This window comes from Rhea pennata, chromosome 2, assembly GCF_028389875.1.
Source record: "Rhea pennata isolate bPtePen1 chromosome 2, bPtePen1.pri, whole genome shotgun sequence".
NCBI classification, from domain to species: Eukaryota; Metazoa; Chordata; class Aves; order Rheiformes; family Rheidae; genus Rhea; species Rhea pennata.
The window spans coordinates 9717203-9734995 of record NC_084664.1 but is presented as its reverse complement, the minus strand read 5'-3'; the positions used below and the strand labels follow the sequence as shown (position 1 = coordinate 9734995).

Genomic DNA, 17793 nt, shown 5'->3' with positions numbered 1-17793 from the left:
CTGCGCTGCTCTGTGCGGTGCTGAACGGACACTTGAGGAGTAGGAAAGCGCCCAAACTCCCCCGAGCTCTCTGCCATTAGAAAGCAGAACTAAGACTCAGGAGAACCAGAAATGCTCGGCGCTCTTGTCCTCTCCAAAGCGTCCGGAACGTGGACCACACCTCAGTGGAAAGGTTTTCCTAGGTCAGCGTCTTTACAGAAGCCACTTGAAGGCATGACCTCCCTCATGCTTTTGCAAAACAGCGAACACGGATGGGGGGAATATTTAATGTATATGCAGCCGTTAACAGAAACCAAGAAGTGGCAGCCAGCCCGATGGTGTTTTTTGTTGCTTAAGCCCTAGCCTTCAAAAGGCAGAGCGTGTAGAGCAGAAGCAGGAAAAAACCTAACAACCAAACCATTCAAAAAAGCTCCCTGAAACTCACAAGGCTTCCTTTGGGGGCGAGGAGGTAGCTGATTTGGTTGTTCTCTACGTGAAGGCCAGCACTAACTTACTACGCATACTAATATTTCAATTTGGGAAGGGCCTGTCCCTTCCCCTTCTAAAATAGCAATCTTTTTTCATGGTTCATCACATCTGTAAGGTCAGCCAGCTGCAATTAATTCACTGTTCCTTCCTCTTCTTTCTTCTCAGTAATTGTCAGTTTAGAACAAAAATTCTTGGTTATTAGTATCCAAGTACATGCTCTAGCTCTTTGCAAGATTAAATTTAATCTCACTTCTATTATTCTAATTCTCCAGACATTCTGGCCCTCCTCCTCCTCCCCCTCCCTCATGCATCTCCCAAATGCTTGCTGAGCACGCTCCAACTTTTCATGCCCAAATCATTACCAACCAACCAGGGTCAGTGAAGACCAATCTTTGAAGCACTCCATTAAGCAACTCATAATTTTATTTTGAAGGTTTACTCATACCTCCCCGGTCACTACTTTATTTCCATCCTTTAAATGACTGGGTTTTAGCCCCACTGACTTCCTCCACTACTCTGCCTTTTGCAGCCTCACGATTTTTTTTTTTTTTTAAATTCTTGAAACTCACTACTGCATGAATACTATATACAGTTAAAAAAAAAAATAACAATTTCCTTAATGGTAATTTTGACTTCTAAAACCACACACAGTAGGATGCCTGACCCTAATCTGTGTTCTCAGGGTGGTTGTTTCCCCTGTACTGCATTAACTTGTTTAGCAGTATTACAAGAGTGCCACAATAGCGCACAAACCTAACGAAAGCACAACTCATCCCCCAACGACTGTAGACTGACAGAGGCAGAGAAGGTACAAAGAAGCAAGCAGATATAACTCCTCAGAAACTTTGGTTGTTAAAAGGTTTTGGTGAGGCTTACATACACTTTAAAAAAATTTTTTTTTTGTAAAGAATTTGTGTTGGAAGAAGATGCAGCTGGATGGGTATTTACAGCGTGCTCCTACTGCCAAGTTTTCAACTTGTGATTTTTTCCTCGATTAATTTGAAAAATTTTGGAATAAACATGATTATTTGTACGCCACTCAATATAAAATTCACAAATCTCAGGCTTTGCTTGTAATGTTGATGAGATTTCTGAGGCTGACACATTGCTGGTCATTACTGTGGCCCACCTGGGTGCAAGCAGGAATGACCAGCTTGGGGGTATCACCTGTCTCTCCTGAGGTGATGGACATTCCCTTGAGATCCAACTCCGGGAGCATCGCAAAGCGCTACCAGCACGTCACCAGGAACGTGTAAGCCAGATCCTAGGCTGTCAGCTCAATTTCAAAAGCTGATTTTCATTTGCTAAACTAACCAGGCTGTTAGTGGGATTTTATTATATTTGATTTCATGGATAGTTATAACAAATTATTAAAAAAAGGACTACAAAGTGCAAGGAGGGTAATTCTGAACTCCTCTCCTGCTCTCCATAATATGCCATGGATTGACCTTCTATTTCTGTTGATATATTTGTGTTCAGAATATGATTGCTACAACCATACCGAGTGCGCCAAGAGCTCTATTTTATGTCCTAAATTAGGATAGGCAACGCTTGAAAGTAGAGGAATCTTTTATTAGACATGTCATTAGAGAAAAAAAAAATACAGAAAAGCTTTTACACTTGCAAGCTTTTCTCCTATACTCACATTATATGATACTGGTCAGTCTCAAGACCCTTGAAATTTTTTTACATAAATATAAGGCTTATTCATGTGTTTTTCCCTTGGGGCACCTTAGCACAGCTCCAAACCATCACCTCCCTGGAGCAGAGATTCTCCTCGTTCTGCTGACCTGCGAGATCCCTATACTGATGCTGATGTAAAATTAGGGGCCCCCAGAAACTACCACTGCACAACCGCAGAATACAGAGGAATACAGAGGGTGGTTTTGTTGTTGTTTTTTTTAACAAGCATCTCAAAAGACAACAAAGAAACATAAGAAAAAGTTTTATTGACATATTTTAGTTACAGTAAGTACATTTATTTACATATCGACATTTTAAACATGGAATTACATGTAAAAAACCTTGTACATGAGATTATTTTTTGTGATTCCATTTTTACATTCACTTAAATAGGTACTACAGAAAGATCTCGTATGCAAGTGGAAGGATTTGGAATAGTATTACACTCAAGAAACGAGAGGTAAACAACTCGTGCAGACGACGCTGTAGAAAACACGAGGCAGGTGAGCCACCAATGGAGTCAGTATGATACAGTCGGCTCTTGAATTTATATTCTGAACTGCTAGCAAACAAACTCTGTAATCCAGAGTAGAGCAATACATTTTAAGTGATTCTCAAAATACCCAAATATATACAGCATTTAAGACTTTACAGGTTAGGAAGGATCACATTCAGTAATAGTAATAGAGGTAGAAGTGTGTTGACAGTGCTTGTATTTCTAAGTGACAATAAAAAAAAGTGCTATTACTATCACTGAATTCAAGAACAGAACTCCTGAAAAAGTAGAGAGGATAAAACATTTGTTAATCCTGTTTCTCCTGGCTTGCCACAAACGCTAGAGCACGTATGGAAAATGCTGTAAATCTCCAGCATGGATAAAACTGCAAAGCAAAATGGTTAAGTGGTATTTCTCCAGGATTCTGGGAAGTGCAGCATCTCCTACGGTGTGATACCTGTAAAAAGGACCTCAGCTTTATATACTACAATAAAATCTGAGAAGAAAAAAAATAGTATATTATACTTTTGGCATGGGAGATCTAGGCTTCAGATATCCTCAAAACACCCATGAGTGAAAACAACAGAAAATACAACATGAATATAGAGTCAAAAGAGCAAGAACACAGCAAGGATACAAATATCCTTGTTGGAAATGAAAAAAATGAGGGCAAATGAGATGAAGATGTCATAAAGCATAGAGAAAAGCACAGAGGAAAAAAAGGTCACCACAGGGGAAGAGAAAAAAATTTTAAAAAACCAAAAAAAGTACAGTTGACTTGCTCTAGGGGTACTTGGTATCAATAAAAACTGTATGCAGAAGACCAGCTGTGAATAAATCAGAGTTAGCATCTTGTCTTTGCTGCATCTGTAAGCGGAAAATGTATATTAATTTGAAGTTAACCTGTTGAAAGAAGTTTCACCTCCTGAAAAAGAAATCCTGCAAAAAACTTTTTTGTTATTATATAAATAGAAACAAAACGACAAGGTTTCAAAGGTAGCCTTTGAAATAGTAGGAAAAAATGCAATGCACATTAAAAACCATTAGATGTATACAAAGAAATCCTGAACCACTGAATGAACATTAATACAGCAGTGTTTTGTTTAAATTGTGATCTTCCAAATAAGTAAACATCACATTGCAATACAGCTACATTTCACTGTACATAGGTTCCTTTACAAAAATATGCTTAATCTGTAATCATGTTTAAAATGATTCACCTGGTAAAAAAATCAGTTAACCTGAGTGCTGTTACATTAAAAAAAAAAAAAAAAAAAAAAGGAATGTAACCTTTTGAAAAACTGAGTATATACAAGGCCCATTTCCAGTTAGTTAGAAAATTAAGCGTGTCCAACCAAGAAGTGAGAAAGCAAAATGAGCACCTAAAAAACCCAGCGAGTAACTTTCCCCTTGAGCTTTTAGATAGTGCAGCAGGGATTCTACTTTCTACCAAAACAAGCACAGAAATAGAAAACAGAGATCAAAAAAAAAAAAAAAAAAAAAAAAAAAAAGATAAAATAAAAACCCAACTCTGCAAAAAGTAGTGTTAAAAGGAACAAAATGATCCTTCCCAACCATATTATACCGGAAGAGGGTATACGCAGGGATTCAATATGAATCTGTGTTTTCGCACACAAGGCCCTGTGCTCATGTGCACAGTAAGTCATCTTCATGATTAGAAACTAGGTTACAAAAAACCTTACAGAAAATCCTTAAGATTTAGTACTGATTTAAGAGAAAATACTTCTAGTATTAATGCTTATGAAATACTTAGTATTTAAGGCATGATTTAAGGTAACATTGAAACAAACACCCTATGTTACCCCAAATGATTTATATACTTTATAAGCTGGCTAACTTTCTGCAGTCTGTTCAGTATCTCTTTCTTTCACATTTATTTCTCATCCAATGTGCTGCTAAAAAAAAATTAAAAAGCATCAAAAATAATTAAAAAAAAGACTTGCGGCAATATAACCAAAAAAATGCCTTTTTGACAGCAAACGTGAGAAGCCAGTTTCACCTTTGAATATCGTCGCCCATACAACAATAATAATAATACTACGGGAAGGACAGAACAACATCACACTGTGCCAGAGAGCAAATCCAGGAAATCTCCAGAGTAAGGCAAAAAGGCAAAACCCCCACGGAACGCAAGCCCGCATCCTCCCTCCCACCCTCTCCCCCGAACGCCAGGAGAGCAACACAGCCACGCACACATACATACACACAGCGACTATGGAAAAGGGCATATAGCAGCTTCTTGGACACCGCACAATTTAAAGCTCAACAGACAGAAAATACTATTTTAAAACTAGGGAAAAAAATATCCAGTAGCAAATAAAAGGCTCCTCCTTATTCCAAGTTGTTAGACTATGTTATGGAAAAACTGGGAGGACCCTCAAGGCATAGGTATTCGGAAATAACCTACGGTTTTGTAAAAAATATATCTCAGTTAAATCCTTGCAGTGGCAACCTAACGTGAAAGAATTCGAATGCTCTGTGCATTTGGTGTTTTAATGGCTAGAGGGACTTTTCACAGAAATTTGGAATTCTAAAGTGAATTTTCAGAACTAAACTGGGGAACGAACTACGTATCTGAAGATACTTTGCGAACAGGGCATCAGTATTCACTCTCCTCTTGCGGAATCATACTGGAGATAGCAGGACCAAGAACAACTGCCCTGTCTAAATTCATTCTCTACCACTACTTTATAGAAGAACATTTGCAAGGCAGCTCCTTCAGCTACGAAGATGCTATAGACGTGTCCTTCTTGTACCTAGCGGCAATTTTACTGAGCTTCTCCGAGGCTGCAAATTGTCTCGTCACACAGTGCGTGCCACATCAATCGCTAACATTTTGATGAAATAAAGTGTCAACACGACCGACTTGAATCATGGGTAAAACAAAAATATCCCAAACTTTTAAGAACAGTATTACAAGGCAGACCTCTCTGTACTTGTACAACAAAATCACACAAACCTACAGCCCCATACCTTGGTCTCACAGTGTAAATACTCTTAAAAGTTAAAGGACAGAGCTCTTTTAAAAATGTAAAACATTCTACTAAAATACCACAGATATATGGCCAAACCAATCTTTTAGTCAAGGCAATATATGATTAGTTATAAAGTGAATTCTCCAGTGCTACAAGATGGAAACAAAATAATTCAAAAAAAAAAAAAAGTTGGCTCCATATAATCACCTACGGAATTGCCTAATAGAATCATTATAAAATTATCCTAATAAAAATTGTGAACAAATAATACACAGATCAGGATATATGTATTGACTTACTAGCATCTTTATAAAAATTTGAAGATATACACAAAAAAAACACATCAACGTTTATGGAACTGTATCCATTAAACTTAGATAAGACAACACAAAAAAACTAACAAATAGCTAAGATGTGGTTGACTGTAAGCACTTTGAATAACATTTTAATTTTAAAAGTTTAATATTTACATACTACATTAAATTTTTTTTTGTATTTTGCATTGTATTTTGAATGCATGATAAAGAAAGAACAAGATAATGGTTGCAACAGATCTTCCAAGAAAGTTACTTAAGATGTTCAGTTTTAACTATGTGCTGAAAGAGAACATGGAAATAACACATCCGTCTACTTTTACCTCTACTTGCTCTGTGATTTTTGGGAGGAGACATAATAAATGGAACTAAAAGTTATGTTCTCATTCAAATTGGTCATTGCCAACAGATCCAGTTTTCAGTTAGGATTTGAGAACTAACAAGACGCTTAAGAAACATTTTAACAAGTGACTCACCTAATCGCTACTTTTGCTACCGAATCTTAAGATATTATAAAGATACGGTGATAATACATTGTATGTATGTATGTGTATAATAAAATGCATATAGACATACATACATATAGTATGTTTATGTATAGTCCAATATCCAGCTACTGCAAAAAGCAGCTAAGATCACCAGCAAGCAAGTCTGCCTGCACTCTAGCTAGGCACAAGCAAAAATCTACTGCAACCGCTTTTAAAGAGGATCAATCTGGTCATTAAACAGACATTGCTTACATTGTCTCCTATATTTAAATAGATCTGAGGCTATTTCATGTCTTCCAAAGCCACCCATTTTTGTCTCTCTCTCTCTCTCTTTTTTTTGTTTTTTGTTAAAAAGCAACTGAATAAAAATTTTTAAAACTTGTTTAAGTTGGCTCAACTTCAGGCTCTTTGGGATGGATTCAAAACCCAAAGCAGGAGCGTTTCTACAAACTTCTTTGACTTTTGAATCAAGCCCATACTCTGAGGCTCCAGGAAACCTTCTAACCCCAATTACGTTTGCTTACGACAGGACAGCTGATCAACTGCAGATGTTCCTACTGCTGAACTCAGCTGCTGGCCTGTTTCGGCAGCTGCTGCTAGCACAGATTTCCAGACACACACTACTGCTGCTCCACTCCTAGGCATTTTCCCATCCTTCTCGTTACAGAGAAGCTGTGCTGTAACAGTGGGATGAATAACTGTTTAATGACTCGTTTTAAAAATAAGCATTTATTTTTTAAAAATAAAAATTACAGAACCTGAGGCAGAAGCACAGAGGGCTGGTGCTCCTGGACGTGAGGAATTACACCACGCTTGGCGGCACCAGCCACTGGGATCAGCTCATGTCAAGTCTTCAAGATCGGCTTCCACCAGGCACTCCCTACCTGCGGCTCCTTCGCTACTCTGGGCTTAGGGCTAACCTGAACAGGACATAGCAATCGTGCTGAAGAATATTAAGTATTATGCATAAATGTGGAACTAGGCAGACAGATATAAAACTCACTTCCACATGAAAATGCTCGTGATGTTACTCTGTCCCTTTGCTAAGCTGTAAACGGGCTTATAAAAACCCTTAAAATATTTTTTGCCAGTATAGCAGTTTCAAAGTACTAAATTATTCTGTATTATTTCAGTGAAAAAGCAGTTTTCTCTAGAAGACTTTTGACGGTTTTTATGTATCAATCATTATTTTTAATAATTTCTACTTAATTGAACATCTGGACCAAAACTGTAGGAAAGTCAGTAAGGTGGTCCTTGTGACTTGGCTACTGGTAGATCTTTGCAAAAGCAGAAATGCTCCTATGCTCCTATGAACTTGCTTAGCTCGTCCTTCTCCGCTTAGCGCACCTATTTTGGACCCCAGTCACAGCTGTTCCGTTACATACCAACAGTGGTGTTCTGGGGTTGCTCAGGTAACAAGCCTACAAAGCTTCTGCAAGTTCTTCCATTCATATAGCAGGTGGAGTGCTTAAGAGTATTCCTAAAATAAAGGATCAAGCAAAAGCTCACAGTCTAAAAACTAAAGAAATGTTCATAAAAACTGCAATCCAATATAAAGATGACATTTTAATAAGTTTATTCAAAAATAACTGGAAAAAAAGTTGTTCCTTTGGCAATACCATCTAAATGGTTCTAACCAAAAGGAAATGCTATGGATTTTGCTTTGAATAAAATAGAGCTCCTTAAAGTTTGCACATAATTTTTGGAACTGCAGAGTCACAAAGTTCTTATCGTCCTGTTTTTATCGGGAACAACATATCAAACTAAATCCTTGCAGTTATGGGTTTCATATGGTTCAGCATTAGTCACAAAATAAATCTCAAAGAAAAAAAGCTAATCAAAATAAAGTGTATGGCAATTATGAAGCACTAGCCCAAAAGAACTATTAGGAATGCACCACTCTTCCTGTGTAACATTTTTAAAGTGAGCCACTAAATATTTCTTTTTCCTTATTTCTGGCAATGTCATTTAAAACAACTTAGTTACAACTTGGAGTCAACTACCCCACGATGCTACTGGAGGGCAAAGATCTTTGTTTTTAAAAGCCAAGGGAAAATACAGCAATATTATTCCTACACAGCGTGTTATGGAATAAGTGAAGATGGAAGGAGAAGATGGAAGTCTGTGTTGGAATAGAAAATGCAAAGACAGACTTAGAATATTTACAGAGATAGAAACTACAGTTTTCCAGTGTCACCTCCAAAGCTTCTTAGCATACTGTTACTCAGTGAAGTAGACCATGTTTATGTAAGGATACCTTCTATAGGCTCACATATACAATATAACTAAGGTGTTTTGTTTAGAAAAGGTGAGTTTTCATTTAAATACCTCACACTGAAGATAAGAGCAACCATTATCAAATATTCTTTGCTATGAAGAAAGTTTTTAGATCTTTCGATGTAAACGTTCTCTCTCAAGTCACTGTGGTCACACAGTAGCATCTTGAAGAACAGTGTCTATATGCACTGTAAGCATTTTGAAAAAAATCTGTAGTTCCATGTGGTTACAACAGAACGTGAACAAACGGAACAGAAATTCCACCTTTGTAGATCCTCTCAAGTTCAGCTCTCCTTGAGGATATCTTGTCGCTTTCTGTAGTTCAACATAGCAATTAAAGACTGCAAGATGAAAGGTTTCAGAACCTGATGGTCTCGCCACTGCGTCTCGTGTAACGCCACAGTACGCTCCTATTAGTGTAAGGACCTCTCTCAGCAGACATCACTCAACTATCAGTGCCACATTTATGTGGGACAGATCTATCATGTGCCTGTGAAAAAGATGAAGGAAGTTTAAGCCTAGTACTCAAATTTATTCTAGACGGAGTGAACAGAAATCAAGGACCTGTGAAGGTCACTAAAAAATAGATACTTGACTGGATTAAGAAAAACATTGATTAGAGAAGACTAAATTTCATTTTGTTAAGGAAGGAAATGAACTGAAGGCAGTAACAGTGATTAACTACTTACCTGTGGAATTTCTGTTGAAATGCTAAAGCGTGTGCTGGCTCCTTAAATTTTGCTATGGCTTTCCGTTGTTGAGGAAGCATCTGTAAACTCTGCAGACACAAAAAATAAAACATTTTTTGAACAGTCACCTAAAATTTCCATTTAAAAACATTATTTTGCACCAAAATCATTGAAATTTTGTCAAATTTCTTCTGTCAGAAACACTTATCAGCATTCAGGGAAGAGCATCAGATCTAGCATAGATTCTGAGATCAGACAGAAAACTCAAATCCCTTGTGCAACTCCCTGCAGCCTCTGACCAGTGACGCAGTTGAAGACATTTGAGCTGGTATATTAAGCAACTGTGCTAACGAGAAAACACAGATTGGTTAAGCAAGGTCTCTGACTGACCTATAAGGCCTATTCAGACTCCCAGCAACTCAGGAAGCAGCATTCTAGTGGCCAGCGGTGTTTCCCTGTAGCCACTTGCTGAAGCCAGCTCAGCTTCATACACAAACCCTTGGACTCACTCATCTGACTAACATCAAAGGATCATGACACTCCACAGGTTTAAAAGGACAGAAACAGGAAAAAAGGTGAATTCTCCTACTTTGTGTTTTGATCTCTAAACTGTATATCCCCACGCTATTTTAACAAAAACACGTGGCTAGCTTTTGACAGACACTTGATGAGATGGCTTAGGTCGTTAATTCCAGTTCCTTCTAGGAACTGGAAACCATTTAACAGACATCTGCCCAACAACAAAACCTGAACAAACTTGGCAGATATAATTGTTGAGCTTTTTTCTTAAATCAGAAAGATCCTTTTACCAACAGGAACACTGCTGAGCAGCCCAGAATATCTATGAAAAAATGTGGAAAAAAAGCTCATTTTTCCTATAACTTATCTGCTGGAGCAAATGAAGGAGTTGAAGTCTGTGTTCCCCTCCTGTACAAATGTCACTATTACCATCTGTAGAACAGTATCTAATGCACGTTCTATTGACCCTGCTCTTCCGGCCAGATTAAGACCAACTGTCCAAGAACTGATCACAGCCATTAAATAGCAAGATTTTCAATTAATACGAGATTTATGAGAATTACAAAGAATATCTGAACCACAATAAAAAAAGATGATGTATGAGAAGCAAATTTGTTTTCTATATCATTTCTCAAAGCATACGGAACTTTTAATGAGGCAAGCCATTTGAATCACCAAAAGGATGGCTATTTCAGAGCACAGTCAGATACCAGGAGTTGGAAAAAGAACATGGGGATATCTCCCCTCAGCTGCACGCTGCGAAGCCCTGCTCCTCACTTCTCTCTCCCCTTTCCTGAACGTTCCTCATTCCTTCTTGTTAACAACTGAGCCTCCTACCAGCACTGCAGGACATTCTCCCAACGCTCTACACTCCAGCCACCCGTTGTGATCAGTCAAAGAAAAGAGAAGCTGCATTTAGTGACTTTTTCCCAACCACTGAATTATTATTACAATCCTATTCTTGAGATGTACAAAATCAGAATTTGATTTTGCAGTTTCCGTGTCACATTTATTCAGAAGCTGCCTCAGTAATTAGCATATGGGGAAAAAATCTGAAGGAAGACATTGTGGTGTAGCGTAGGCTGATCAGTGAAATTAGAAAAGCAAAGTATCTAAATCTTCTTATAAACAATATATCCGTACTTTCACACAAATTAAAGTTTACTGATTGACTTGTCTGGATAATATGTCACAGCCTGTTCATCTTTATGCTGCATTATCGTTATATTTCCCAAGGCAAATAAACACAGTCAGAACACTTCTAAATACAAGCCAATTTTAATACTCAATTGCTTTAGCAGCAAAGCATTATTCTTGGATAAGTCTACTGAAAAGCATCTTTACAATATTCAATGTCACTTGTTAATATGGACAATAGAAACAAAAGTACTGTCTGAAGAATTGCAATGGAAGAAGCAGCCACCTATACTCCGAGTTTACTTCCAACTTCACAATTTCTGGTAGAAATTCTGAAAGCTCATCCTGACAGTAGTTTAAATTAAAACTTATAATTTAAATTATAACAACTAGAATTCATCCTAGCTATAAAAGCACTACTTATTCTCAATGGAACAAAATATCAAAACTGAAAATTACGGTTCGGAGCGGCTACACAAGCCGTGCAGACTAGCTAAGGCCATCAGGCAAAGACAGCCTTGTGTCCAGCAAGGTGCTAGCTCTGAGTTTGTCCCTCGGAGTGTTAGCATATTATCATAAAGTACTAGTAAGCGGAGCTGACATTTTCCATTTGTATAATACGAAAAGAAAACCAACTAACACGCACGCAACCCATGGCTTAAGTGAAGACTTGAATTACAACCCGAAGACACGGGTTGAGGTTAGAGAAGCAGTTACGCTCAGAAGCGTTGCAGAGGCATTAGTTACTACACAGCTGCTGATGGGTGCACCCTCTTCTTCAGTGCAACGTCGAGGGTAACTCACTGCCATTTAAGCCAACCCATCTGATCCTTCACTGAACAGACGAACAACCCGCGGTTCATTCCCGTGGTGCAGTCACAGGGCAGTGGCTTTGAGCGTCGGAGGGCTCTTGACTTGTGCTCTTACCTGCGCCCAGGCTTTAAGCAGAGAGCGTATGGGGGACTGCAAAACGAATGATACTTCTCCACTTGGAAACTATCATAAAAATCCTAATTCAAATAGTTTTAAAACTAATTCTCAACATTTGCTGCACTCAAACTGTGATAGTGAAAATGATGCTGAAACACTTTTGCCTTATTTAGCATAAAAAAAAAATCCTTCTGATTTTGTTTTACCAAGAACAAAAGACAACAGTGATTAAGCAAGTACTTTGACTGTATGAACACCATTGCTTGAAATGCCACCATAAACACCCTTCCAGACAAAGATTTTTAATATCTCAGTAAGAAGTATGATCTATATTGTCTCTTTAAAAAGATGTTAATCTATCATAATTTACAGATACTGACATTATTCATCTAGTTAACAAAATTCTCTTGAAAATTTATGTTCTGATTTTGGCACAATATATACTTACATTATTAAATAATTATATTTAAGTATAGTATACAAGTAGTATGATATTAAGACTTAAGCTGTGAGTATAAGCTTATACAGTCAAGTGACTAGCAACATTAGCTGTCAGGCACAGAACAAGCAAGCACAGTTTTGCCGGTGTGCCTAGGTCTTGCCCTGGTTGCCACCCAGAGACTGAACAGATGGGTTATCAGTTGGGAATACAACAAGTGTTCCACTTCAGTGAAAATCTGAAATAAAATACCTGCATATTCATTCTTTGGTATTATTTCTGTCTCTCTGAATGCTGGATAACATGCAGTTTAGAACGGATCCTGCACTTCATGATGCTAACAGCAATATTCTGAAGAAAGCAGACTTTTCATGCATATAAGGAATTCAACATCAAGTCTTAGGGTATTGGGGTGTAACCTATAGATTTTTAGTAGCTTAAAATTTTGTTCAATCCTGAAGATTTACTTTACTAGCGTCTGCTTTTTGGATTCCAAATACATGTACTGGGAAAACACATTCAAATTTAATTATTGCTGCATGTCATAATCATACTTCCTCTTTAGTTTAATACCCTTAATTTTTTCACCTTTTTAAAAGAATTTGGCAAATACTATTTCCAGTGATAAAATTTAATATTACTAGTGCCTGTAACATTCTCAGGATAGCTCGAGTGCTCACATATTCACTACAAAGTGATCTTGAAATAATCTCCTAGAAAGCTGTTATTTTTAATTATCCACTTTCATCAATCAGACCATCCACTGTGTTAGTTGGCTTACTTGTAAAGAGTGCATTAACAAGTTCCCCGAATTCTCAGTACCACTGTCTAACATATTTTGTTAATACAAAAATAAAAAAAAAAGGCAAAAAAATTGTCTCTCATGACAAGTGCTAGCCCTGCTGTAACACATTTCCAAGAACATACTAAGATTTGCTACAGTGAAACAGGTCAGTGTTTTCCTGATCCTATTTCCTCCCAGGTTCAAGTTCTTAACAGCTGCTACTATGCCCGACATATTTAAGTGCACAAATACAAACGTATTGCATACTATTAGCAACAGGATTTTTTCCTTACAAGCTCTAGATGACTTTCAGTTTATACCCTAATGCTTGAGTAACATCCTATTATACATGTACTACATGTTACTTCGAGATAAACACATTCAAATCTACAATAAACACTTCCTTCAACAGTGTTCAGCCACTGCACCACAGATTAACAGCGTTCTTGAAACAAAAGGTTCAGTATGGTGGCTTAAGGTCTGAGGGAGCATCGACAAGAAGCTAAGAACATCAGATCGGTCTTCATATGCTACTAATTACATTGGCTCGTTCAGTTTCAAAGAACATATAATACCAAAATAATCTTTAGTCTTATGCTCTCCACTATAAAGATAAGGATACGAGTCTGCTTTTTCCAAGCATCATACTTCACCAATAATTTGATCCAAAAATTGTACATCTCTGTTACCTGTTGATTTTGCAGGATACCAAAGAACAAGGAGGTGAAGCCAAGGAGCAGCCAAGTGGACAGCACCTCCTTTGGAGACGACTGGATCTACGGCCTCCTCTTCCCACGTAACACGGTGACACTCAAGTTTCCTCTGCCTAAGATTTACATGTTGCCACACTGTGCCCCACAACAACTTTTATTATCAATTGCTAAACTGAAATATCACAATCCTTCCAAATATCACAGTTCTGAGAAAAACAACTTCCTTCACATTTTCTCTTTAACTTGACCTAGTTGGACAGATACTAGAAGATGAAAACCCCTCCCTGGATCCACTAGGTCTACAGGATTGACAATACACTAACTTCTGGGGGATTTCAAAGACTTTACAGATTATAGTGTACAAATCTACCATACAGGATTTTTTACTGACCACATGAGATCATTTCAGGAGTATTTTATGTATTTTCCCATTCAATCTTGGAGTAAGAGAAGAGACATTAAGGTCTGGAACACCCTCAGCATTTAAAAACCCTGTTTTAGGCTGAGAAGGATTATTTTATACAGGAAGGGTTTAGGTAGCACAGAACTGATAAGGATCTTCATTATCTTCTTTTTCCATTTCTTTGGAATTTAGCATACAAAGATTCAGGTCTTGTGTAGAATGGAAAATGCAATGGAGTTAGAAACAATCATGGTGGCTCATTCTTGCAGTTATTTCATGATCACTAATGCTTCTTGATTGCGAGTTTGCCTATAACTGTTTTAAAATCTACTATTTAATTAGACAATTAAAAGAAAGTCACAAGCTACAACTTTCTCTGCAACTAAAACAGTGCCAGTGACTATGGCGTAAACATTATTCCCCCTACAGCCCTTTCATCAAATCTGCAGACTATCAAGTCTGCAGAGTGTTTGCGGGCCTCAGATTACTCCTTTCCACATTCTTGCTCCTTAAATCTACAATTTGTTAGAATCAAAAAAAAAGAATATTGAAATAGCCTGTACGGTAATAGCAGCACAACGGTCTCTAGCAAGCTTTGCTGCAAAACAAAGACAGAGGCTTGAGAGAAGCAGCAAGAGATCCAGGAGCAGCAAGCAAGAAAGCTCCTGCAGAAAACCAACATCTTCAACAACACCAAAGCTCTCGGAGGTTACACAGAGAGGAAGAAGTTAAAAGGGAGCTAATGGAGCACTGGGAAACGGAAAACAAGCAGGCAGGGAGTGAGACTGGAGCCAGCGCTCATTTCAATTATAGCAGACACATGGGAAATAAGTTTCCTTCTTCACTTAATTTTTTTCCATTGAAGCAAATGGACTATCTAATAGACTGTACACTCAGTTCACTGGTGAATTTGGGAGTAACAGTTCATATAAAGCTGCTAAGGAAAGGGTCTGTTCAATAACAAAGTGCAAAACTTTAACTAACAACGCTGCCGTTGTGCGATCTAAACTCCTAAGTGATAGGTTGAACGGCTGCACAGCAGGCACTGGCTGAGAATAGATCAGATTCAATTTGCTCTTCCCTCCCATCAAGCAATGCAGACCCATTTTTGTTATTCACACAGCTCCCTGACACCTGAACCATCTTTCCTGGAGACAGCACTCCCGTACCTGTTACGTACAAACCCAGAATCTGGACCAGAAGGTATTAAGTTTTCCTTCAGGTGTTGCATCTGACCTCTTCCCCTTTCTGTCCTTGCTTTCCCTTTTCTGCCATCTTTGTCTTTCGATTATCCCCCTTTAAAAACGCTCAAGCTTCAATCCCTGTATGCCACAAGAGAAGAAAGGATACTGCCCTATGACTTAGATCAGCTTCTCCAGGCTCACATATGATGCCGCAGCACAGCTGAACTGAATAACTCTGTTACACAGTTGTTCTCCCCACTGAGCCCCAAGGTCTTCTCCCACAGGCCACAGAGCTGGCAGAGGTCCTCATCTCAAAGAGCTGAAAATGTTTTTGCAGGCAGGAAGAACGAACAGATCACCAAGCCAGGACTGCGCGCCTCGTGCGTCACGTCATGCCGAGAGCAACTCCGCTGTTCCTGGCCCAGCGCTCACGTTCTGGGATCATTCATCTACATTTGCTTGTCATTCTCACTGAGAAGCTTTGAAACTAAAAATGAATCATTTTAAAATCCTGGGCTAGTGCACGTACCTGTCTTTGCTCCAGCTGAGCACTAGGTAGCACTATCACTCTAAGAACGCCCAGAGAAATGCATTAACAAGGCAATTGTTTTTCCCTTCTGAGACTGGAAAAGAAATGACTACATTATCAGAGTAAAACCGAGATATTCGTCAAACTACTCCAAATACAGCTACAGGTGCAGCATTCTAATCAGCTCCGATATAAAACAGAAAAATACCATTTTTAGGTCAGAGAATTTGTGATCTCAAATCTTTGCAATGTAGTAGTGGGAACTGCCCTGAAGCTTTATGTTTGGAAACACGTGATTAAAAAAATATGGTTAACGGTAATTACGGAATGAGTCCAAGTTATCTGAAGTGCTACAACATGAACCCTGGTACCTGCCACCACTCTGAAAAACAAATGAAGCTGGCAATAATTAGCTGAAGTTTTTTTCTTTTCTTTCTTTCTTTTTTTTTTTTTTTTAATATAAGACTAGATATCTCTTTGAGACAGAATAGCATTAAACCTGGGTTCAAGAGGACAAAACAAAAAAAAAAGTGATAAGCTTTTCATGCCCTTTACAACTTATTAAAATCTACTTTAGCAGGTGGTTCTGGATGGATGTGTACTGAATGTCACTGCTTCAGTGCAGGCCCAGGAGGCTCTACTTTGGTGATGTGCTCTGAAATCTTCTATACTTTCAAACACTTTAGAATGCGTGATTATATTTACAGTTTATAATTATGTTAGATTCATCACTCAGATTTTACTTCAGTTCTGTATTTATATATGAAAGCCTAACTTCAGAGTATGACAGCAAACCACATAAGAAAGAATTCTGCCTGCTAATTTAATCATGTTTGAGTTGTAAAATGCAACTATGACTAAGGGGCTGTCCCTGGAGTCCCAAAGATTTCCTTCCACCCAGTATCTCTAGAATCTAGTACCTCTAAAACTGGAAGCACTAAGCACTGCAGATTCCGTTTGCAACTTTGCTTCCCAAGATAGCTTTGTGCAAGGTAGTTGTATTTGGATAATGACAATGGTATGCAAAAGGTAAATGTCAAAAAATCCACCAAACCTTGTGTGCTTGGCAAAACTGAGTAATCTCTCTCTCCCCATTCACCTCACTAGTAAATTCATGACTTTCTTCCCTAGATGCATAAGACTTTCTGTTGTGCTGCTAGTGAAGATCCTATTTGCAAGACAGAAAACATATACAGGATATGCAAACTCCAACAAAATCAGAAGCTAAGCTATAGATTTGAAAATAAAAGCTGGCATGGGTTTAATTGCTATACAGATAAACCAATACGGAAGGCATGCATTAAGTAGATCTTTGACATTAGGTTAGATAATCTTGCTGCCAAAGAGCAGGGAAGACATTGTGAAGGATTCTTCCCCTTATCCGGGGGCTATGCCCTAGCACAGCCATTTCAATGTTCACATGTCTTGAGAGCAGCAAAATTTCATGCAAGAGGCAAAATTCAGATTTACAAGCTACACTTGCATACCATTTTGAAAAAAGAAGATTGCTTTTCAATAGAGTTGTATGTATATATATGTGTATGTATGCGTATGTGATATATATCACATATATATGTGTGCATATACGTACTTTTATATACATATATACACACACACAAGCATATATATATATAAAGGGATTTGGGTGTTGGACAGTCTGCATTTGCCATTTCAAGACTCAGTGCAGGCAGGGAGAGGAGAACACTCCTGAAGTTCTGATTCTGATTTTGAACCCTCTTTTACA

The 17793-nt window shown here is 38.1% G+C and overlaps 1 protein-coding gene across 4 annotated transcripts in view; it reads right to left on the bottom strand.

Moving 5' to 3' along the window:
* Positions 1-6006: 6006 nt before the first annotated feature.
* RBM33 (RNA binding motif protein 33) overlaps positions 6007-17793 on the bottom strand; it is a 97761-nt gene continuing 85974 nt past the window's right edge. For 3 of the 4 annotated variants that reach the window (XM_062568823.1, XM_062568824.1, XM_062568827.1), the window contains 2 exons: positions 9412-9500; positions 6007-9212 (listed from right to left, as the gene is read on the bottom strand). In XM_062568823.1, the coding sequence (XP_062424807.1) occupies positions 9164-9212; positions 9412-9500 (138 nt within the window). In that variant the 3' untranslated portion in view covers positions 6007-9163. The remainder of the gene's footprint in view (positions 9213-9411; positions 9501-17793) is intronic. The other variant, XM_062568825.1, reaches the window with a different exon arrangement.